This window comes from Lynx canadensis, chromosome C1 (genome assembly GCF_007474595.2).
Source record: "Lynx canadensis isolate LIC74 chromosome C1, mLynCan4.pri.v2, whole genome shotgun sequence".
NCBI lineage: Eukaryota > Metazoa > Chordata > Mammalia > Carnivora > Felidae > Lynx > Lynx canadensis.
Window position 1 is genome coordinate 37,199,883 of NC_044310.1, and position 19,619 is coordinate 37,219,501.

The window sequence follows — 19,619 nt, forward strand, 5'->3', positions numbered from 1 at the left end:
GGGGTCAGGGGAAGCCTCAGCTTCTTCCGCCCGCGCCCCGGGTGCAGGCGCCCTGCTGGGGCTCCCGGGGCAGAGGAGGGAGCAGCCAGTCGGGTGCTCACCGAGAGGTGAGAGCGGCTAGTTGGGCCACGAGGGGGCGCTGCGGAGCTGGGGACACCCCTCCCTACCCGCCTCGGTCCCCCGCCCCCTCCCCGCCCGCGCGCAAAACACACTCGCCCCAGAGGCAGCGCGGCGGAGCCCGAGCCGCGGCCGGAGCGGAGCCGGGAGAACGGCGGTGGCGGCGGCGGCACCATGACCCTGGGCAGCTGCTGCTGCGAGATCATGTCCTCCGAGAGCTCCCCGGCCGCTCTGTCCGAGGCCGACGCAGACATAGACGTGGTGGGCGGCGGCGGCGGCAGCGGTGGGGGGGAGCTCCCTGCCCGCTCCGGGCCCCGCGCCCCCCGGGACGTGCTCCCCCACGGCCCCGAGCCTCCCCCGGAGGAAGCCGAGGCGGACGCAGCAGAGGACGAAGAGGAGTCCGGCGGCTGCTCGGACGGCGAGCCACGAGCCTTAGCGTCCCGGGGGGCGGCGGCCGCCGCAGCGGGAAGCCCCGGGCCAGGCGCGGCGGCGGCCCGGGGCGCGGCGGGGCCCGGGCCGGGACCGCCGTCGGGGGGCGCGGCGACGCGGAGCCCGCTGGTGAAGCCGCCCTATTCGTACATCGCGCTCATCACCATGGCCATCCTGCAGAGCCCCAAGAAGCGCCTGACGCTGAGCGAGATCTGCGAGTTCATCAGCGGCCGCTTCCCCTACTATCGGGAGAAGTTCCCCGCTTGGCAGAACAGCATCCGCCACAACCTCTCGCTCAACGACTGCTTCGTCAAGATTCCCCGCGAGCCGGGCAACCCGGGCAAAGGCAACTACTGGACGCTGGACCCAGAGTCGGCCGACATGTTCGACAACGGCAGCTTCCTGCGGCGCCGCAAACGCTTCAAGCGGCAGCCGCTACCGCCGCCGCATCCACACACGCACCCTCATCCGGAGCTGCTGTTGCGTGGCGGGGCTGCGGCGGCGGGGGACCCCGGCGCCTTCCTGCCGGGCTTTGCCGCTTACGGCGCCTACGGCTACGGCTACGGCTTGGCGCTCCCGGCCTACGGCGCACCCCCGCCGGGCCCGGCCCCGCACCCGCACCCACACCCGCACGCCTTCGCTTTCGCCGCCGCCGCCGCCGCCGCCGCGCCCTGTCAGCTGTCGGTACCCCCGGGCCGCGCCGCTGCTCCTCCACCCGGACCTCCGACGGCCTCGGTGTTCGCGGGCGCAGCCTCGGCTCCGGCCCCTGCGCCTGCCCCGGGCACAGGGTCGGGCCCTGGCCCCGCAGGCCTGCCCGCCTTCCTTGGCGCGGAGCTGGGCTGTGCCAAAGCCTTCTACCCTGCGTCGCTGAGCCCTCCCGCAGCCGGCACCGCGGCCGGTCTGTCCACCGCCCTCCTGCGCCAGGGCCTCAAGACGGACGCGGGTGGTGGTGCGGGCGGCGGGGGCGCCGCGGCCGGCCAGAGGCCTTCCTTCTCTATAGACCACATCATGGGCCACGGTGGCGGCGGGGCAGCACCCCCGGGCGGAGGCGAGGGCTCCCCGGGATCGCCATTCGCGGCGGCGGCGGGTCCTGGGGGTCAAGCCCAGGTCTTGGCCATGCTGACTGCCCCAGCCCTAGCTCCCGTGGCCGGCCACATCCGCCTCTCGCATCCCGGGGACGCGCTCCTGTCCTCAGGGCCCCCGTTTGCCAGCAAAGTCGCCGGCCTCAGTGGCTGCCACTTCTGACCACGTCGAGCTCAGGGCCAGTTAGGCCCGCACTCCTCAGCCTCTCCCGGGAGCTCCTGCGGTCCCAGCGGAACTCAGGGAGTCTATTTATGAAGAGTCTCCAGACCTTGAGTCGGCGCGCGTGACTTGGCACTTCAGGAACAGGCTCCATGCTCAGAATCTTGCCGATAGTTGGGACGAAGCGGGCTCCATCGCTCAGGGAGAGGCCCAGGTCTACGCGATGAAGTCGCAATTCATGATCCCATTCCAATTTGAGCAGTTAAGGGGGCGGCGGGGGGTGGGGGGGGGGGCCTTCACTTTTTCCCAGCCTCTGCGCCTCTCAGAGGCCCCGGAGGAATGCTTTCCCGGAGGGATGTCTGCCCAGGCCCTGCGGATTCCGCCAGAAACACCAACTGCGCACAGAGAGGTCTCCGTTTCTGCCTCTCCCTTACTTCTTCCCCAACTTTGAGGCCCTGCTTGTCCAATATTATAATTTAAAGACACTTATTATCCGCTTTGTGCTTAAAAGAAAATTTCAACTTTTTTTTTCTTGCTGTTTTCCAAGGAAGTTCATTTTCTCTGAAGCCTAAAGCAGTGTCTACACAGGCAAAGTTGAACGGAGAGGTTAAGTGAGGGGTCTCCACAATCCCTGCAGAAGCTCTGGATCCCACTGCGCTGAGGAACATCCTCCCTCTTTTGTGTTGGGGGTGCTTTTGAAGGAACTTTTCCCCTTTCCCATGGCCGGCTGGGTCCAGCCATCCAGGGCCGGCAGCCCTCACAGCATTCTGCTCTGTCCCAGGCCCTGGGATATTTATTGTAGCTAAGGCAATGAGGTTGGGGTGGGAGAGGAGGGTCTGGGTCAAGGACTGGAGAGGTGGGGGTGGGGTGGGCAAGGGCACATCCTGTGGCAGGGGGTCCTGTAATTATGTGTAAATATCTGTACAGCGGGCTGCTATCTGCGTTCTCTGTCCACTGGGTGTGCATTGATTTAGACTTCTCCACTGCGGGGAGACTCTGAAATCGTCTGATGGTTTGTGTGGAAGAAAAGAAAAATCTGTCTTCCCCCCCTCCCATTCCCCATTGGTGTCAGTTGAATAAAGGTATGTGAACTCAGCAGTCACCAGCTCTGTCTGCTTGCCTGCACTCCCCTTTGCCAGTTGGGGCTCTCCCAGACCCCTAGCTCTGGGGCAGAGAGGGAGTGAGGAAGGGCCCTGGGCAGCCCAGACAGGTAAATGAGGGCTGGGGCTTATCGGGTACAGGGGATATCGTGGCCTTGGCCTTTGGCTGTCAATGGGGCCAGGATTCTGGGAAGCCTGTGACCCCTCTAGCACTTTCATTTTCACTCTGGTCCTAAATATCCGCCTGGGGTTCTGCAGAGAGGTTTTGTTTCAAATGCACCTGGGAACTCTCATCTTCTCGTTTAGACTTTAGTGTGGCCTGGGCTTATTTGGGTGCCCAGTGCTCATGGCCATTATACCCATGAAGTACAGTTTCAGTGAATGTGTCTTGATGCATATTCTGTACGCCTCTGTGTGTGGAGGCTTTCGTGGAGCTTGTGATTCCTGTTTGTGTCTCTGAGGGCCATCACATATCCCTGCTTTTTGCCCTTCTTTGGGAGGGGGAGGTGAGTTGTATTTTAGGATAGCTGTGTTTTTTATTCCTCTGCAAGTTCATGAATGTGTGTCTGTTTGTGATTCTCTGTCACAGTCTTTTTCTGAGTCCCTGAGAGGAGAGAGATTTCTCTTTAGCCGCTGTAGATCGTTCCTTGGATACCCCTCCCCCTCACCACCGTGGACTGGTCAGAGTGAAAAGCTTGCACTGGGGACTGTGGAACCCCTCTCTCCTTCAGCCTGCAAGAGTTAGAAGTGCACACTATGAGCCAAAGGGGAGAGTTAGTGCGGTCCTCCTACTCTGTTAAAGCAAACCTCCTGAACCCCTGAGTCTTGCTCAGAGCCAGAACCTACTGCAAAACCATCAGGCTGGCTGAGTCTTCCATAAGCCCATTGAGCTTCCCAGCTTGCTGCCTGTGCCTGGGACTCCAGGTGGCTGGACTCGCAAGCATGTTAGGCGAGAGGTGATGCTTTGGGGGGAAACAAAGATGGTTAGTTAGCTCTTTCTCTGTACATTCAACCGGGGAAATAGAGAAGGAGAAATACGGAGGTGCAGAAAGAGGCAGTGCTGCCTTCACAGCAAATAGATGCACGCTGAGGGCGAGTGTTGGGTGACGGTGGGTGACACACTGAAGGAGGAAGACAGGGTCAGGGAACCAGTTGTAGAGAACTTGAGAGGGTCAAGCAGGGAGAAGCCCCACAGACCTCTTGAGCCAGATTCTCAGGCATCAGCAACAGTAGGAAAGGAGGAGGTAGAGGACAGAGTGCTCTGTAGAAGGAGGGTCAGAACCAGGATCAGGGTAGGAAGAACACACCAGGGCTGAGGAGCTTTGGTCTCCTGTTTGAGGAGAGGCTCCGAAGTCTCTCAGCCCATTCCCCAGTGGAAGAGAGACAAGGTTGGAGGCGCGTGGAGTAAATGCAGCCCCTTTGCCAGAGGTGAGGTGCCTTCTCCTCCATCTCGTGGAGACACTGCGGGAGGGTAGGGAGGTAGAATGCGGTGGGCCACCTTCCCAGGGTTTTATCAAACAGCCCACAAGAAGTAAGGTTAGAGTCAGCGGTCAAAAGAGCGAAATGCCTGCTGATACGGGGATAATGGCTCTGGCTGGCTGCTTGGTTGGCTTCGGTTGCGGAGTTTGATTTCATTTCTTTTGAGAACGGTTGGACATGACCATGTGTGTGTTTGCCCCTCGATAAAACATTTTGTAGCGTACATGGTCTCATTTACCATGAGTATGTCACTCCCAGGTATTAGGTTGGAGCTGCAGGTAAAAGATTTATCAGTTGGTTTTTTCCTCTTTAGAAGAGAAAAAATTAAGTCAGCCAGAAGGTGGATAGATAGATAACTGCTTCAGCTGTTACTTCCAGGAGAAGCAGCAGATCCTTCTGGACTCCTCAGTGTGTGATTGTGAAAGTGTGTGTGTGTGTGTGTGTGTGTGTGTGTGTGTGTGAATTCATCTGAGCATGTTGCTTGTATCTATCTATATGTGTGTCAGAGGGTCCGTAGCAGGAAAAGATAGAAATAAGAGCATTGGGAAGAGTGAGATGCACCCTTCCAGGGGCTTCTAAGAGACTTGAGGCCACAGACCCATGGTTCAGATCCTAGTTTCACCATGGGCCAAGAAGGCCAGATCTGGCTCAGATTATGGCTGGGGGGTGGGGTGGGCAGAAAGAAGCCACAGATGCCCAACTAGCCTTGAAAAAGACCAAAAAAAGAATTGCTGAGAGACCTGCACTACTGAAGGCAGGGGAGATGGGAGGGTGTTTAGAATTTGAGAGTCCTTTGGGTTGTGTGGGCCCAGAACCTGTAAATGAGGAACTGGCAAGGACCCACCTGAGACCTGGACTGTAGGGAAGAGCAGGAAGAAGGATGAGGGAATTGCAGATTTGTAAGGTAGAGCCCTCTGTCTTGTTCCTCCCAATCCACAGACCAGAGGGATTCTGTAAATGGCTCCTTCCCACCCCGTGGGTGCAAAGGGTGCGTGTTCTGTGTAAGGTGGCTTACTTAGGGATCAGCCTCCTGGGAGGAGAAAATAGGCCATCCCATTTGGAGCAGCTTCTGTGGGTTCCCTCCCAGTCCTGGTAGAGACAACTGAGCTTCTACCCCCGCAGGCCCCAACAATCGGTGACAATAAGAAAATATCCAGGGCACACCTTCATCTCTCGAGGTGAGAAAAAAAAAATGCTAAGAAATCGGCCTGGGGTTCAGAGAGTGCTGTTGAGAGCGGGCAGTTTAAAGGGGAAGAAAATTGGCGAATTTCACTGGTCAATTTCACTTCATTTCGTTCAATTTCGTTCAATTTCATTCCTTTTCATCCGGCGCCGGGAGGCCCGAGGCCACAAGGAGGGGGAGGGGTCTTTCCGGACAGAATTTACCCCATCTTGCAGATTTACTTTCTATGGCTGAGAACAGCCTTGATTCTCAAACTTTGACATACGTCTTTCAGCCACGACCAGGGGCAGGCATTTTATTTTAATTTATTGAAGGGCATTAGGTTTGGGTGATCGAGGCACATCGGTGAACCTCTCCCCACTTCTCTCTTGCAGCCCAATTAAAGTGGTTAATTCTTTTCACCGCCGATTCCTCCCCATCTTTCTTTTCTCCTGGGGCTCCCCGGACCACCCAGGAGCGGGAGTTGAGGTGGGGGCGGACACTTCCCCTCCATATCCAATTTGTTCTCGCCACAGCGGGCGCGTCTTCGTGGTTACAAAGCGCTTTTCCCCTGATGACTTTTTTCCCCTTTTCAAAAACACTTCTCTCTCTCCCCTTCAACTAGCAACCCTCCCCAGGCCCACCCCTCCTCCCTCTCCGCTCGGGTTTATTTAAACTTCGCCTCCTCCAGAGCCGCCGTAGCGCGCACTTAATGAAGTTGAAGGCTCGGTGAGCCCGGGTGAAGAGGGTTTGGAATCCGTTGAAAGGGGCGTTTTTGTGACACTGATTGGGGCGGGGGTGGGGGCGGTCGCGGACCAGACAATGACCGATCAGGCGGGTTTTCCTTCGCATAGGGTCAGGCGAATAAAGGCGCCGATGCTGTTTAAACGAGGGACCCTGCAAGAGAAAAGGAGAAAAGATTTTGAGTGTGGAGCGTGCCTCGTAGGATTTCGAGCGGTTGGAGCAGGCAGCTCACATAGGGTCTTTACGGACCGGATTCGGAATTTAATTCATACCCTGCGCATCCAGCCAAAGAGAAGAGAGGCGAGTTTGGGTTTGTGCCTAAATTATTACGATACGTGGTTCCAAAGGTTGTCTAGGCTAAGGACTGGAGATGCGTCCTGGAGGACCAACCGGGATGATGAGACCCAGCTCACATTAGTCCTTGGGGCTGGCGCTCTGGGATTTATGGGGAAACGGTGAAAGAGAACTTGAGGTGGGCAAAGGTCGTACAGGATAATCCAGCCTCCTAAGCGTTTCGTCTGTCAGGGTATTTGAGCGCAAAACAAATGTTCATTGGCGTTTTGGAGCGTGATTGTTTTGTTCTTTAAGTCGGCGTAGACGCGTACCAGCCTAGAAAGCTGTAGGAAGGCTAGAGATTCCTAGCTGTAGGAAGGCTAGAGATTCCTCGCTGCAGTTTCGGCAACGAATTTGTCCGCGAGCAAGTGGGCGCGGCGCAGCGCGGGGCGGAGCGGGCACCGCCTCCTTTCGTAGCCGAGAGAGCGGTGCGGCCGGACGCTGCGGCCGCGCCGGAGGCCGAGACCTCGGACTGCTGCGAAGCAAGGCGATTTCCTCCCGTGCCTGCGCCCCGGGGGTGCACTGGGCGCCCCCATCCTTGGGGTCGTTTCCCACCCGCGCTCGGCTCCCAGCTCTGAGTCCCGGGTCTCCGCGGAGCACTCTCTTTTCGTTCCACGCGGACTCTGAGCGGAAGTCGCTCGCGGTCTGCGTCTTCGCTTTTCTCCTTGCGGCGGGGGTCTACGCCGGGTGCCCTCCTCCCGGCCACTGACAGCCTCCTCGCCGCAATTTCATACTCCTGGAGGGGGTCGACAGGGTCCCGGTCTTCACCCCGCTCTTCAGTTACTCGGAGATGCGTGGCTCCCGAGGGATGCGCAGCGGCCCCGCAGGAGCGGCTGGGGAGATGCGCACAGTTACGGCTACAAGGGTCCCGCGCGTTTCGCCTTAGGAAGCCAGGGCCTTGTAGGTCTGTGCTCCGTTACCCCGATGTTGGAAAATCGCCTTAGACTGGTCTCACCTCCGGGACATTTCTGTCTCTGCAGGCAGAAGTACCGTTGGAATTGCGGTTGCATGGATTTTAGGACTGAAAAAGACAAAATATTGGGGTAACAATATATCTAAATCTGTTCCTTCGATTCTGTCCCTTCGATTTGAGAAGCATATTTCGAATGATCTGTGTAGACACTGCAGAACACAGTCTGTGTGGAGGAGTGGGGGGCGCTGAGGGGACAGGATCGGGGCTTACTGTCCAAGTTAATTCCTGCCGCTTACAGGGTGCCCTCGTTTTGCGCCCCTCTACACCAGCAGGTGTTGGTGCTGCTGGGACTCCCTAACTTAGATGCCCCATCCCATTTAGATGCAGATGTGTGGGGACCCCGCCGAGTGTGGGGAGATCTCCACCCCTGCCGTCCACTTGGTCCTTCCCTACGCTCGGAGTCCCCTCTTGTCCTGGGCCCAGTGGGTTCACGTCTCAAGTGCAGAGTTCCATGCAAATGTTTCAATCTTTTTGGGCCAGTTCTCACTTCCTCAAGCGTCACCCTAGTCGAAGAGGGCCGCTGGTGAGGTTATCGCTTAAATTAGCCTCAGACCCAGATGGCAGGAGCCACTTTCTGCACCAGGGCGGAAGGTACCAGGCCGTGATCGCACCGCAGATCAGTTTCGGAGCCCGGGAGTGGATCCAAAGACCCGGACTCCCAGTACAAGGAGTCGGATCCGGGGCTTGGAGGGCTGGCTTTTCTCCCAGTTCCCAACGTCCTGGCCACTCTGGCCAGTCACGCTTTGTGGAGCCCCAGGCAAGAGGGAGGATAGAGGATCGTCCTGAGTGTCCTTTTGCAAACCCATGCGTCTTTGATATAGTAATTCGAGGGCAGATGGACTGCTAGGCCGCTCCCGGGTTCTGATGCACTCCAGGCAGCTGCTCTGGCCTCTGATCTGGGTTCCTCTGTTGATCATCTGAAGATTGTAAGTGAGGTCAACATCAGGACTTAGTCTGGTGTCCAAGAGCAGTTTTCCTGTCTAAGGAGTTACCTGATGAGAATCAAACACAGGTAATTTAATTTGCCTCCAGTCCTGGAGATCTCTTTCCTGTCTGGCTTCTTCCTTCTTCCCCCAAATATTTATTGAGCACCTACTATGTGCTGGGCATTGTGTCAGATATACAGCAGCAAACGTCTACCTAGTGTCATTACGTGCTATCTAACTTCAGTAGTTGAGAACCAAAGGAGAAGGCAAAACAAGACATTATCACCATATTTGAGGTAAAAAAAAATTGGTGTTTTAAGAGTTAAGGATGGTGGATTTCCAATTTATGATGATGGTTCCAGGTATCACAGCTTTTTGGATGTTTGGGGTCCGTGACTGTGTATATGTTGTGGATGAGAGAGGACCTGTATGTATCGGTGTATCTGGGTGACTGTGCTTGGGGAGAAATAGTTGTGAGTGATTCTATGTGCTATATTTGTGACTGTATCAGTATGAGTCCAAGAGTGTGGATCCCCCTCCTTGGGTAGCTGAAGCAGAGGCTGGAGGGATGTAGGTGTGGAGGGCTGGGGTGAAAGGGTTAGGAATGGGTGTCTGTAGGGGTGTAGAGGAGGAGGCCTAAGTTTTGAGCCTCTTCCCCCATTCTTCTAGCAAAGACTGAGGCCTGTCTTCCCCCTACTTCCTTCCCCACTTCAGACAAGGCTCAGAATGCAGAGCACCCAGTGAGGGGGCTGAGGGGCACAGTGACTTGACCAACAGTGGAGCAGGCTGGATTCCTGCTGAAAGCTCCTGCTCCCTCCCTTTCCTGGGGGTGTCTAACCCTCTTAGCCTGCCTTTGATTCACCACGGCTCCAGGTTGTTCCAGAGTAGCCAAGGGGCTCCATTGTCTGGCCTCTGACCTACTCTCATGCCAGCTGCAGTGAACCTCCCTCCCTCCAGCCTGCACGGAGGGACTAGGCCTGGGATCCTGGGGAATTTTGGAGCCTCCCCTTCCACTCCCAGGAAACTATCCTCCAGCAGGAAGGGGGTAGGTGCAATTTGTGGAGCCAGTAACACTGGAGTTTGCAAGGCTTCCAAGGCTAATATTGAGCTGATGGGCAAATAGGTCAGGGTAAGGAAGGGTAAGGGTGGGAATTTGCCCAAAGTTGCTCAGCATTGTGTAGCCTGCAGCCTCTAATGCATCAGCATTGGTAATTAAATCGTTTGGCTAGATATTTTGAGGAAACTAAAAATCCAGCATCTCCCTTTGTACTCTAGAGAAATCTCGAAGTGTTGTCTGGCTATGGATGCTTCTGAATCTCCTTCCTTCCCAGAGGCAGGGTGTGAGAAAGTCGAGATCAAGGTGTGGGAGAGCAGTCAATTATCCAGATAAATCAGGGCAAGAAATCAGTTCACCTGAGGTGAACGAGGTGCTGGCAGCAGTCAGGAGGAGTGCAGGGGAGCCACAGCATCTTGTGCTCTGCCATATTCTGGGTTCCTGGGCTGGGGAAGGCAGCTGAGTCCTTCCCCCAGCCCCAGGCTGTGCAGAAGGCTGGGTACCAGCTTGGCTGAGAGAAGGGTTTGGGGGGTGGTGATCAGAGTTTTCCAGTCAATCACTGCTCTTCCTTCAGTTTTCCCAGGCAGTAGCACCCCTCTCTCCCTACTTCTATGAGTCTGTTGTTGGTGAACCTGGCGATTCCAAGCCTTGCTTCCTGTGCCCCAACTGACTTCAGACCTTTTAGACTGTTGTAAACACGGGAAGAAAATCCAGGCCACCTAGGTCCCAGGCTACTCTGGCTAGAGCCATTCCTTCCCAGATGGGAGGTGTTGGCTGAGCTTCAGGGCTTTGAGAGGTAGAGGTCTGGGGAAGTGTTGGCCTTGTGTGTGTGTGTGTGTGTGTGTGTGTGTGTGTGTGTGTGTGCGTGGGCGCACTGGGGGTGGGTAGGGAGAGCGCGTCTGAGGGTGTGCACATGTGCCAGGCAGGCAGCAATAAAGATTCCGATCTTCGTACCAGAGATCTGATGCCTCTTTCCCCCTCGTTCTCAGTCTTCATTTTAATACCTACCTTGAAGATGGTTAATTGTCTCATACTGGTGGCTGAGAAGCGGAAGAGGAGAGAGGATTCATGATTCCAACCAGGGTGCTGCCTCTCTGTGACCTTGGGCCCATAGTTCTCACCCTTACTGAGCCTCAGTTTCTCTGTCTGCGAAATGGAGCTGGAACACGTTAGCCTGGACTTGCCTTTCAAGTCTGTGGTCAGTAGCTTCTCCCAGCTCCTTCTTCTAGTCTGCAGAAGAATTCTCACTCCTTCTTCAGCTCTCCCTCTGCAGCAAGGGTGCAGAATTGGATGGTGCTGGCTTGTCACAGGTTGTGCTGGGGCTCCAGGGACATAGAATGGTTGGCTGCTTAGGGGCTTCCATTACACAAGGGGCAGAGAAAGGACTTGGCTTCCTCCTTTCTGGACCCGAGGGGCTTCTACTTTAGACCCGGAGATTTTCCCTCCTATGGCAGGGCCAGAGAGAGGTGGCCAAGTGTCCAGGGATGCCTCCGTTCCTCTGTTCTGAATGCACTTGTCTCCTTTGGGAAGATAGGGAGTGAACGTGATGGGGAGTCACCACTGGGAAGCTCATTGAGCTTTCAGCCCTGTCCCTTGCGTGTCTGCACTTGGCATTGAGATAGGGTGGCATGGAGTAGAAGGCTGGCCCCAAAGGTGAAAGGGAGCCTCTACCCCAGCTCCTTTTACTCCTGTCTCTATTCACCCTGACGTCAGAGGAGTGTGTGAGTGTTTAGGGGGGAGGCAAGAGAGCAAGAGAGGCAGGGCACTTCATGGGAGCTGGAGAACTGGGCCCCTGTGCAGGTGGTGGTGGTGGTGTAGGGAGAACAGTCCTAAAACCAGAGTGGGGAAGGGGCCGTGGTTCTGTCGCTTCCCAGTGTCCCTGTCCAAGGCCAAAACTGGAGAACTTCAGACTTTGTGGGGTTGTGGCCAAAGCCCCCCAAAGCCTGGGGGGGGGGCGTACCTGGGGGCAGGACGGCTGCTCTCAGAGGCAAGTCCGAAGAGTGGGTGTCCCTAGAGACCTAGGCGAATGGGCACGGCCAAAGCGGAAGGGCCGGGCCTCGTGTTTGCTTCCCCTGTAGCTGGGGTGACTTTCAGGTGACTTATCTCCTCTGCGCTTGCGTCTAGGATTCTTGTTCTCAGATGCGCGGGCGCAGCCACTTGCATTCTGTGAGCAGAAAGAGCCCCAAAGATGCTTGCAAAGAATATTCAGAAGCAGAAGAAACTCCTGAAAGGCGAAGCCCGGGTCGAGTCCGCGAGGCTCCCTGAAAGAGGGTGAGAGAAGCGAAGTTCCCGAATCCTTCCCCGACCCGAATCCGGAGCGCCGGCGGGGCCCTGCCACCTGGGGGCGCCGCTGGCCCCAAAGTACCCTGAGAGTACCGGGCGCTAGCCGAGTGACCCCGCCCCGCCCCGCCCGGGTCTGACCCTCCCTTAGAGGCTGGTTCTGCAAACCCAGACGCTTTTGCTCCGAAGCTGGCAGACCTAAGGCTAAAACGGGTGACCCCGCGCTCAGCGGGGCGGCTCAGCTCTGAGCCCGCCAGCTTCTGAGCTCCAGGCATGACCCTAAACTGCCGGGGGTCGATCTCGTGCTAGCGGTTGTGCTTGGGCTCTCTGCGCCGGTTAGGTGTCACAGCTGTCAGGTCCTTGTAGATCCCTTAGCTCTGGCACGGAAGCAAGGCTCTCCTTCCCCAGCCCCCACTGGTCCTGCTCCATTCCTCCTATCTCCCTGGCCCTTTAGGGCCGTTCTGGGACTTCCGTTTGAGGAGAATGCTGTGCCTGTTTTGCAGCCTCGGGAACAAGGAGTTTACAAGGCCAAGAAGATGGCTGAGGGTGGGGAAGGAGGGATCCTAAAGGGACCGAACTGATTCTGAGGAGACTGAGGCATCCTGGGGGCCAGGGCTATGCCTTTCTGTGTCTGTGTTCGCGCCCCAGTAACAGGCCTGGCTGCATCCCACCACCTCCAGGTACATTGGCAGCTTTGTCTTGGGGCAACTCCACCCTCTTTCCGACCCAGTGTCCCTGTTGGTGAAATGAAATGAGCTCATCACCAGGCTGCCCTCATCTGCTGGAATGTCCTTCCACATCCACCCATCAGTCTCCATTCATTTCGACAAGTCTTTTTAAGACAGCTTTGTGCCTGTCTCTGCCCTGCACTGAGGATACAGTGGTGAACAAAACAGATGTTGTTCCTGGCCTCAGGGTGGTGGTGATCTAGGGGAGGAGAGGAAGAAACACACAAATGCATATCTAATTAAAACTGTACTCTGGGCTCTGAGGGAAGAATAGCTAGGGCTTTGATTGAGAAGAGCTGAAGAATGTATTGTGGAGGTGAATCGCTCCTCGACTGTGCTAGGCTGGAAACTACTGGGACAGGCATCGCCCCAAACTCCCTCCTGCTCAACTCTGATTCCAGTCAATAGCGCTCTGACCATTGGGATTGCCAGTCACTGCAGCTGCAGGGAGTCCTGGCCAGGGAACCAGGACAATACCATTGTCCATCCACCGCCAGGCGGGATTCACCCTGCATTCTGACACCCTGGGCATCTTCAGGCTTCTTTTCCTCTCCCCAGGTGCTTGGATTTGGAAGAGGTAGTCTGCCTCTCAAAAGTAGGGTGTGGAAGCCAGGCTGGCTTTGGGATATGAGATCCCTTCAATTCTGAGTGAGATCTTTCTCCCCAGCGTGGCATCTGGTACAACAAATAGTTGTTCACTAAAAGAATGATTGTAGGAGTCTAGGTGTCTACCCTTTGATAAGCCCACGAGCCAGCGGTTCTCTGTTTCATGCATTGATTGTCCCTTCTTTCCCTTTCTACTTGGTTCCGTCCCAATTCAGGTGTCCCCTCCTTCAGGATACCTTCCCTCTCTGCCCCTTGTACCCAAGCCTGGGCTTAGATCCTGTCCCCTGGGCTCCTATCTCCCCTGGTGCTTCTAAAGAACTGATTGTGGTGTATGATTTTCTGCTTACTGCTCCATCTTCCTCACCAGACCGGGAGCCCCTTGAGGGCAGGAGTTGAATCCGATGCATCACACTGGTCCCAGCACACAGCACAAGGCCTGGCACGTGAGTAAATGCATCAACCATGGGTCTGGCAGTGCTTCCAAAGTGTGTCGCATTCCTAGAGATGAGCACAGTTGATATTATTCAGAGGTTTGATCCTTAATAGAGCAATATTGGTGTCTGGTGCCCGGTGCAGCAGGGAGATGGGGTGGGCACAGCAGTACCCAGGGCAGGACCTGGGGGGCCCAGAGCCCCACTGTAGCAAGATAACCGGAAGGGAAAGAGGGGCCATTACTCCAGGTCAGTTCATCTCCTTTCTCATTCCATTCCAGAAAACTCTTGGGCTATTGGGTACCCTCTCCTGCCCCCCACCCCCCCCTCCCGCCCCGCCCCATGCAGCAGCTGTCCAGGGAGAGAGGACTGGTTTTCCAGAGCTACACAGAGCTGAGTGCTCCCAGCCCAAGGGCAGAGGCTCCAAATGCTTGTTGGGGGCGGGGCAGGCTGGGAGAGGAAGAGGGGTGGGCAGAGGGAGTGGCTTTCAAGGGTGTGGACAAAGAGCTGACTCAGCTGGGACCCACCAGAGGTATCTTTCTGTGGGGTTGGAGAGGACTCGGCTTGTTTTTAACTCCTTCCTAACTTCTAAGTCTTATCTGGCTACCCAAATGACAGAGGCCTGGAGGTTTAAAATCCAGGTTGGGCAGAACTAGTCTCTGAGGAGGGAACCTGTGGCTCCAATTGGGAAAGCACTAGCTATCTGCCCCCTGCCCCACCATCACACATTTTTCTTGAACGCACATACTGTCTCTGTGGACCTGAACCAGGCTGAGAGAATAGAGATGAATCAGACAGACAGTTCCCTGACCACCCACCTGCCTCCCATGAAGCAAATATTTACTGGCCCTGCTGTGGCTGGGCCTCCTTGGACTGGGCTCATTGTAGGGGTGGGGTATAGGTTGGGGAGCAGGGAGGGAATTTATCCAACTGTCTACCCCCGGGGAAGCTCACAGTCTGATGTTGCTGGCTCTTGGTGCTTCGGGTCAGGGCTGACAAGTTCTGTGAGAGGAGAGGAGGCACAGAAGGCTTTCTGGAGGAAGTGGCATTTGAGCTGGGCCTTGAAGGTTTGGGAGAATTGTGATAGTAGAAGATTGGCTGTGAGGGAAGGGCATCCTGGAAACTCCATCCTTTGTGAATAAGGGCATTTAGGAGAGCTAAGAGTGAGTCCACAGTGAGCTTAAGCTGAGAGGTGTACCCTGTACTCCTACCCTGGTCACAAGACTCTCCTCTGTATTATAATTATAGGTGGTTCTCAAGGTCTTAGTAGTCTTAGTAGTTTAACAAATAAAGATTTTTTTTTTTTATCCATCTCTTCATCCAAAGGTTGGTGGTGGTAGTGGGTGGAGGATACTTTGTTCCATATAGCCATTCAGAGACCGAGGACCTTCTATCTGGGGGCTCCACCATTTTCTAGGGGAGGAGTTCCTATCTTTTTTTTTAAATTTTTTTTAATGTTTTTATTTATTTTTGAGACAGAGAGAGACAGAGCATGAGCAGGGGAGGGGCAGAGAGAGGGGGAGACACAGAATCTGAAGCAGGCTCCAGGCTCTGAGCACAGAGCCCAACATGGGGCTCGAACTCACAGACTGTGAGATCATGACCTGAACTGAAGTCAGACGCCCAGCCGAATGAGCCACCCAGGTGCCCCCAGGAGTTCCTATCTTTTTTTGTACCATGGATCCCCCTGGGAAGATCAGTGAGGCCTGTGGACCCCTAAGAGTAAGGATGTGTCGATGGATAAAATCCAGTTCACAGGACTATAAAAGAAACTAATCATATTCAAGTTCAAGTATAAAATATTTTTTAAATTTTGTAATGTAATAGTATATGTGGTAAAACAATAGAATAAATGTTTGATACAATAATAATATAACACGTTGAATAAAAAAAGCAATGGGATTAATGGTACAATTTCTAAGTGTTCTTAGTATAAATGACCTTTTGATTCTTCTGCAACAACTTAACATGATGCAGAAAAATACCTGCAATTTCTGTGGGTGGCAGAATCACAGGCATGGGGAACACTACTATGGTTTTTCCCTTCATAATTGAATAAGGTGCTGAATTTCAGTTCAGAGGTATGTCAAAATAAAGATAAACGTTTTCCCATCCAAGTTTATGGAACTCCCTCATCACGGATTCTACCACTGACCCCCTGGGGGTTGTGGACCCCAGGTCTAGGTCCTTGGCATTCTCCATGGGATCTTCTAAACTCAGAGGAGGAGAGAGATCAGAGAATTCTGGAGGAGGTTAAAAAAATTTTTTTAATGTTTATTTATTTTTTAGAGACAGAGCCCAAGCAGAGGAGGGGAAGAGAGAGGGAGACACAAAATCCAAAGCAGTCTCCAGGCCCTGAGCTGTCAGCACAGAGCCGGAAGCTGGGCTTGAACCCCCAAACTGTGAGATCATGACCAGAGCCGAACTCAGATGCTTAACCAACTGAGCCACCCAGGTGCTTGATGGGAGAGACTACTTTTTAAACGGTCAGGTCTGCAGGTAGCAGATATCACTCACTTTTGACCACTTTCCTTGGCCAGAATCCAGGCATATGGCTCCACTGGACTGCAAGGGACCCTGCAAGGGAAATAGTCTCCAACTGTGTGTGCAGGAGGAAAGGAAGAGGGAAAGGGATAAATCTACATTTGCCATGCTTCTATCCCTGGTTAAAGTCACCTGAAATCAAACATAGCGGATGCTTAGTAAATAAATGTTGAATTGAGCATCTGAATGGAGGACTTTTCATTCCTTGAATGTGTCTTGCCCTCTTCCTGCCCCTGTCTTCATTCCTCTGTTCACCTATCTGTCCTGTGGTCGGTCTGTCAGGGATTTTTTCCTCTTCCGTCAGCTCAAATCCTCTGTGGGATGAGGCAAGGCATAGAGGTATATATATGTAAGTATTAATGATGAAATCTCCATGTTGGCAGATAACTGCTCACTCTCATCTCCACCCCGTCCGTGACCTCCCTCCTGCTGGCAATCTTGAAAAGCGAGGAGGCTCACAGACCTCCCTAGAAAGCCTTTCCACGCCCTCAGTCTTATTTAGTCCTCACAGGGCCTTGAGATGGGTATTTGCAGCCTCTGTTTGCAGGGTTGTACCATAGGTAGCGGTAGGACCTGAATTCCGATCTTCTCACTCCATGGGGCCATCTGCTCCCTCGCCCCCACTCTCAGGTTTTCTTTTCCTTTTCTCCCACTGGCTTCCTGCTGCTCCCTGGACCCGCAGTTGGGTCCTGCCGCAGGGTCCGCTGAGGAAGGTATGCTCACTTGCACTCGGCCCTGCACGGCCCTGGCCCCAGGGAGGTGTCCTTGAGAACTGGCAGCAGCTTAGAGGTACACCGGGCAGGACTCGCTTTTCATCAGTGGCTTACAAAGGCTGCAGGAGCCACCCTGGTCCCGGGTCCTTACCTGACTCCTGCCGCAAGAGTGTCTGTCGTTAACGCTGTCAGTGCAGGCTGGGTCTCCTTGTGGGCTCAGTTTTCTCATCCCTTGGACTCAGACATGCTTTTTTCCTTCTCTCATTCTTCCCTGTCTTTCCTTCCCCATTGAGCCTTTTGGCCTTTGTTTGTGCCCAGTGTGAAATCTGTAAGAAGCCAGCTCTACTGAGGCCCCTAGCTCAGGCTCACCCTGTTGTCTGCACCCATGGGGACTCCCAGGTGCTCCAACCTCAGGAACCTCCAGGGAGTGGGGCTAAGGCCGATCCCTGTCCTCAGAGACACGGTGACCCAGAAGGCCTCAGAGGGGCTGGGAACCTGTGTCCTCCTTAGATCCTCCATCGGTCTGCTTCCACTGCCCTGGGCCATCTTCTTGGTGATTGTGGATGAGCACATATTCCCGAATCTATTCCCCCTAGGGCTGATGGGCCCCAGTTTCTTCCTCTGCCCTCACGGTCGTCACCCCCTCTCATTTGCCTGCCTTATGCCCTGCTCTCTTACCTCTTTCACCACCACCCCCTTTCATTGTTACACTAATGGAGGGTGGCGTGGGGATCTGGTTTCGGTGATGTGTTTGCTCTTGGCTAGTTAAGTGGAGGGTAGCCCCACGCTGCAAAGATGCCCTGGGGAGAGGGCCGGCAACAGAGCCAACGTGCTGGGTCTGCTTTGTGCAAACAGACACACAGAGGCAGGCGTGCTAGTGTGTGAGCACATGCACCACCCTCAACCCCTACCCTACTCCACGGCACACGCAGACGCCGGCGCACAGATGGAGAGTCAGGTACACGCATCAGGATGAACATTTTCAAACACATGCAGAAGTAGAGAGGACAACGAATTTCCCTATCTACCTACCACTTAGGTAAAAAGTGATCAGATGAAAGCACATCCTGGTGATGGTGGCATTTAGCACAAGCAGGTGAAGATCTATCTTCGGTATTTTTCTGGTTACACTAATGCAGAGTTGAGTATGTGGATAGTTTTTGCATAAATAATTATGTGGGGAGAACGTATCTCGTGGGAATATACCTGGGATAGGTGTGACCAGCAGCTGCTCCCCTGTGCATTCTGCTTTACCTGGAATGTCCTCAGCTTTTACTTTGTAGTCTTGGGTGTGGATGACAGGAGGTGTGTGCGTGGGGTGGGCTGGGGGCCTCTGTGGCACATCATGCGTATTGGGGGTGCGTTCTGAGCAGTGAACGTGGACTGTTTCATGGCGAAAATTGAGCATGAGGAGTTGTCTGTGTGATGGCGTATTCAGCCTGTGTGCGTGTGTGTGCACGCCCGGGGCCAGCAGGAGAGGTGTGCAAGCGTCAGGAGCAGCCGAGAGGCAGCCAGCCCGGCTCTTGGGAGAGACACTCATGTATGAAGAGCTCAGTGCTCAAAAGCGGCTGGTTAACAGCTTGAGCATCAAATTATAGCCCACGTGGCCAGAGGTGGCAGCGGTCGCTGGTTGCTGTAAATACTCCACTGCAATTGACAACAGCTTGTGGAGGGCTAAGTGAGATGGGGAGGGGGCGGCGGGAGGGGCAGTGCCTCCCGAGGGGACCCTCGGCCCCACAGTCCTGTCTCTGCTGGATCGAGTGCTGGTGGGGAGGGGGCATGGGGCATGGAGCAGGGGCTCTGGGATGGGGTGGGCTGTGGAGCTAGACTGGTTCTACTCATCCATCATTTACAGCTGGGTGATCTTGGGCAAAATGATGTACCCACTCTGTGCCTCAGTGTCTCTACCTGAGAAAAAAACCCAGCCAGTAGAGATCGTGATACCCTCTGAGATCTTTATGAGGAATTATAGGGACTTCTCTCACCTGGGAGCACTTGTGGTTATACAGGCGTTAGCTTTTATTGACTTGTGCAGGATAATGCACGGGCAATAACACAATGCCTCTCACGTAGGAAGCCCTCAGTAAATGTTAGTGAATGTTGTTAGCCTATTGCCATTGTCTTCATAAGCCTGGACCCATAGCTGGAGATAGCACAGCCCTTCCCAATATGCATGGAAAAAAAGGCTTCCCAGAGGGCAGCCAGTGGGTCTTTGTGGGTTTTCAGAGAAGATGTTTTCAGTCTCCAGTCTTTCAGAGAATCCTGCTGGACAGGATCTGAGAGAGTCTGCCCAGGGAGCTCTCTCTGTAGATCTGCCTGCCTTCATTAGTGCTTTGGCTGCTGTGTTCTTGAAAAGTCATGTGTAAATGGGTTTCTGTAAACTCAATCCCGTTTAAAATGCACTAGCAGGGCTGAGGGCTTAAAGGGCCCCTGTGGCGAATTCTTTTATAGAGCATAGAATTTCCTGGATGTGTCTACTTTGTAAAGGACAGATCTTGGTAAAGTAGTCATAGTCGGGATTTCTTGAGTGCCTACTATGTGCCAAGTACTCAACATCTGTTATTTAATTATAGCTTCACAACAAGCCTGTGGGGGGACAGTATCCTAATTTTCCAAAAGCAAATATATATGCACAGACAGTAGCACGCACTTATCCACAGTCACACAGCTAGAGTGTGGAGGAGCTGGGATAGGGACTTGGTTGGGCTCCTGAGAAAGCTCATGCCCATGGTCCTCAGCGCCCTCCCCTACTTTGCCC

The 19,619-nt window shown here is 54.6% G+C and overlaps 1 protein-coding gene across 1 annotated transcript; it reads left to right on the plus strand.

The window, feature by feature from the left end:
- Positions 1-2: 2 nt before the first annotated feature.
- Positions 3-2,879, plus strand: FOXD2 (forkhead box D2). Its single transcript, XM_030327948.1, has one exon. It carries the CDS (start codon positions 292-294, stop codon positions 1,789-1,791), a length of 1,500 nt encoding a protein of 499 aa, XP_030183808.1. The 5' UTR covers positions 3-291; the 3' UTR covers positions 1,792-2,879.
- Positions 2,880-19,619: the final 16,740 nt, after the last annotated feature.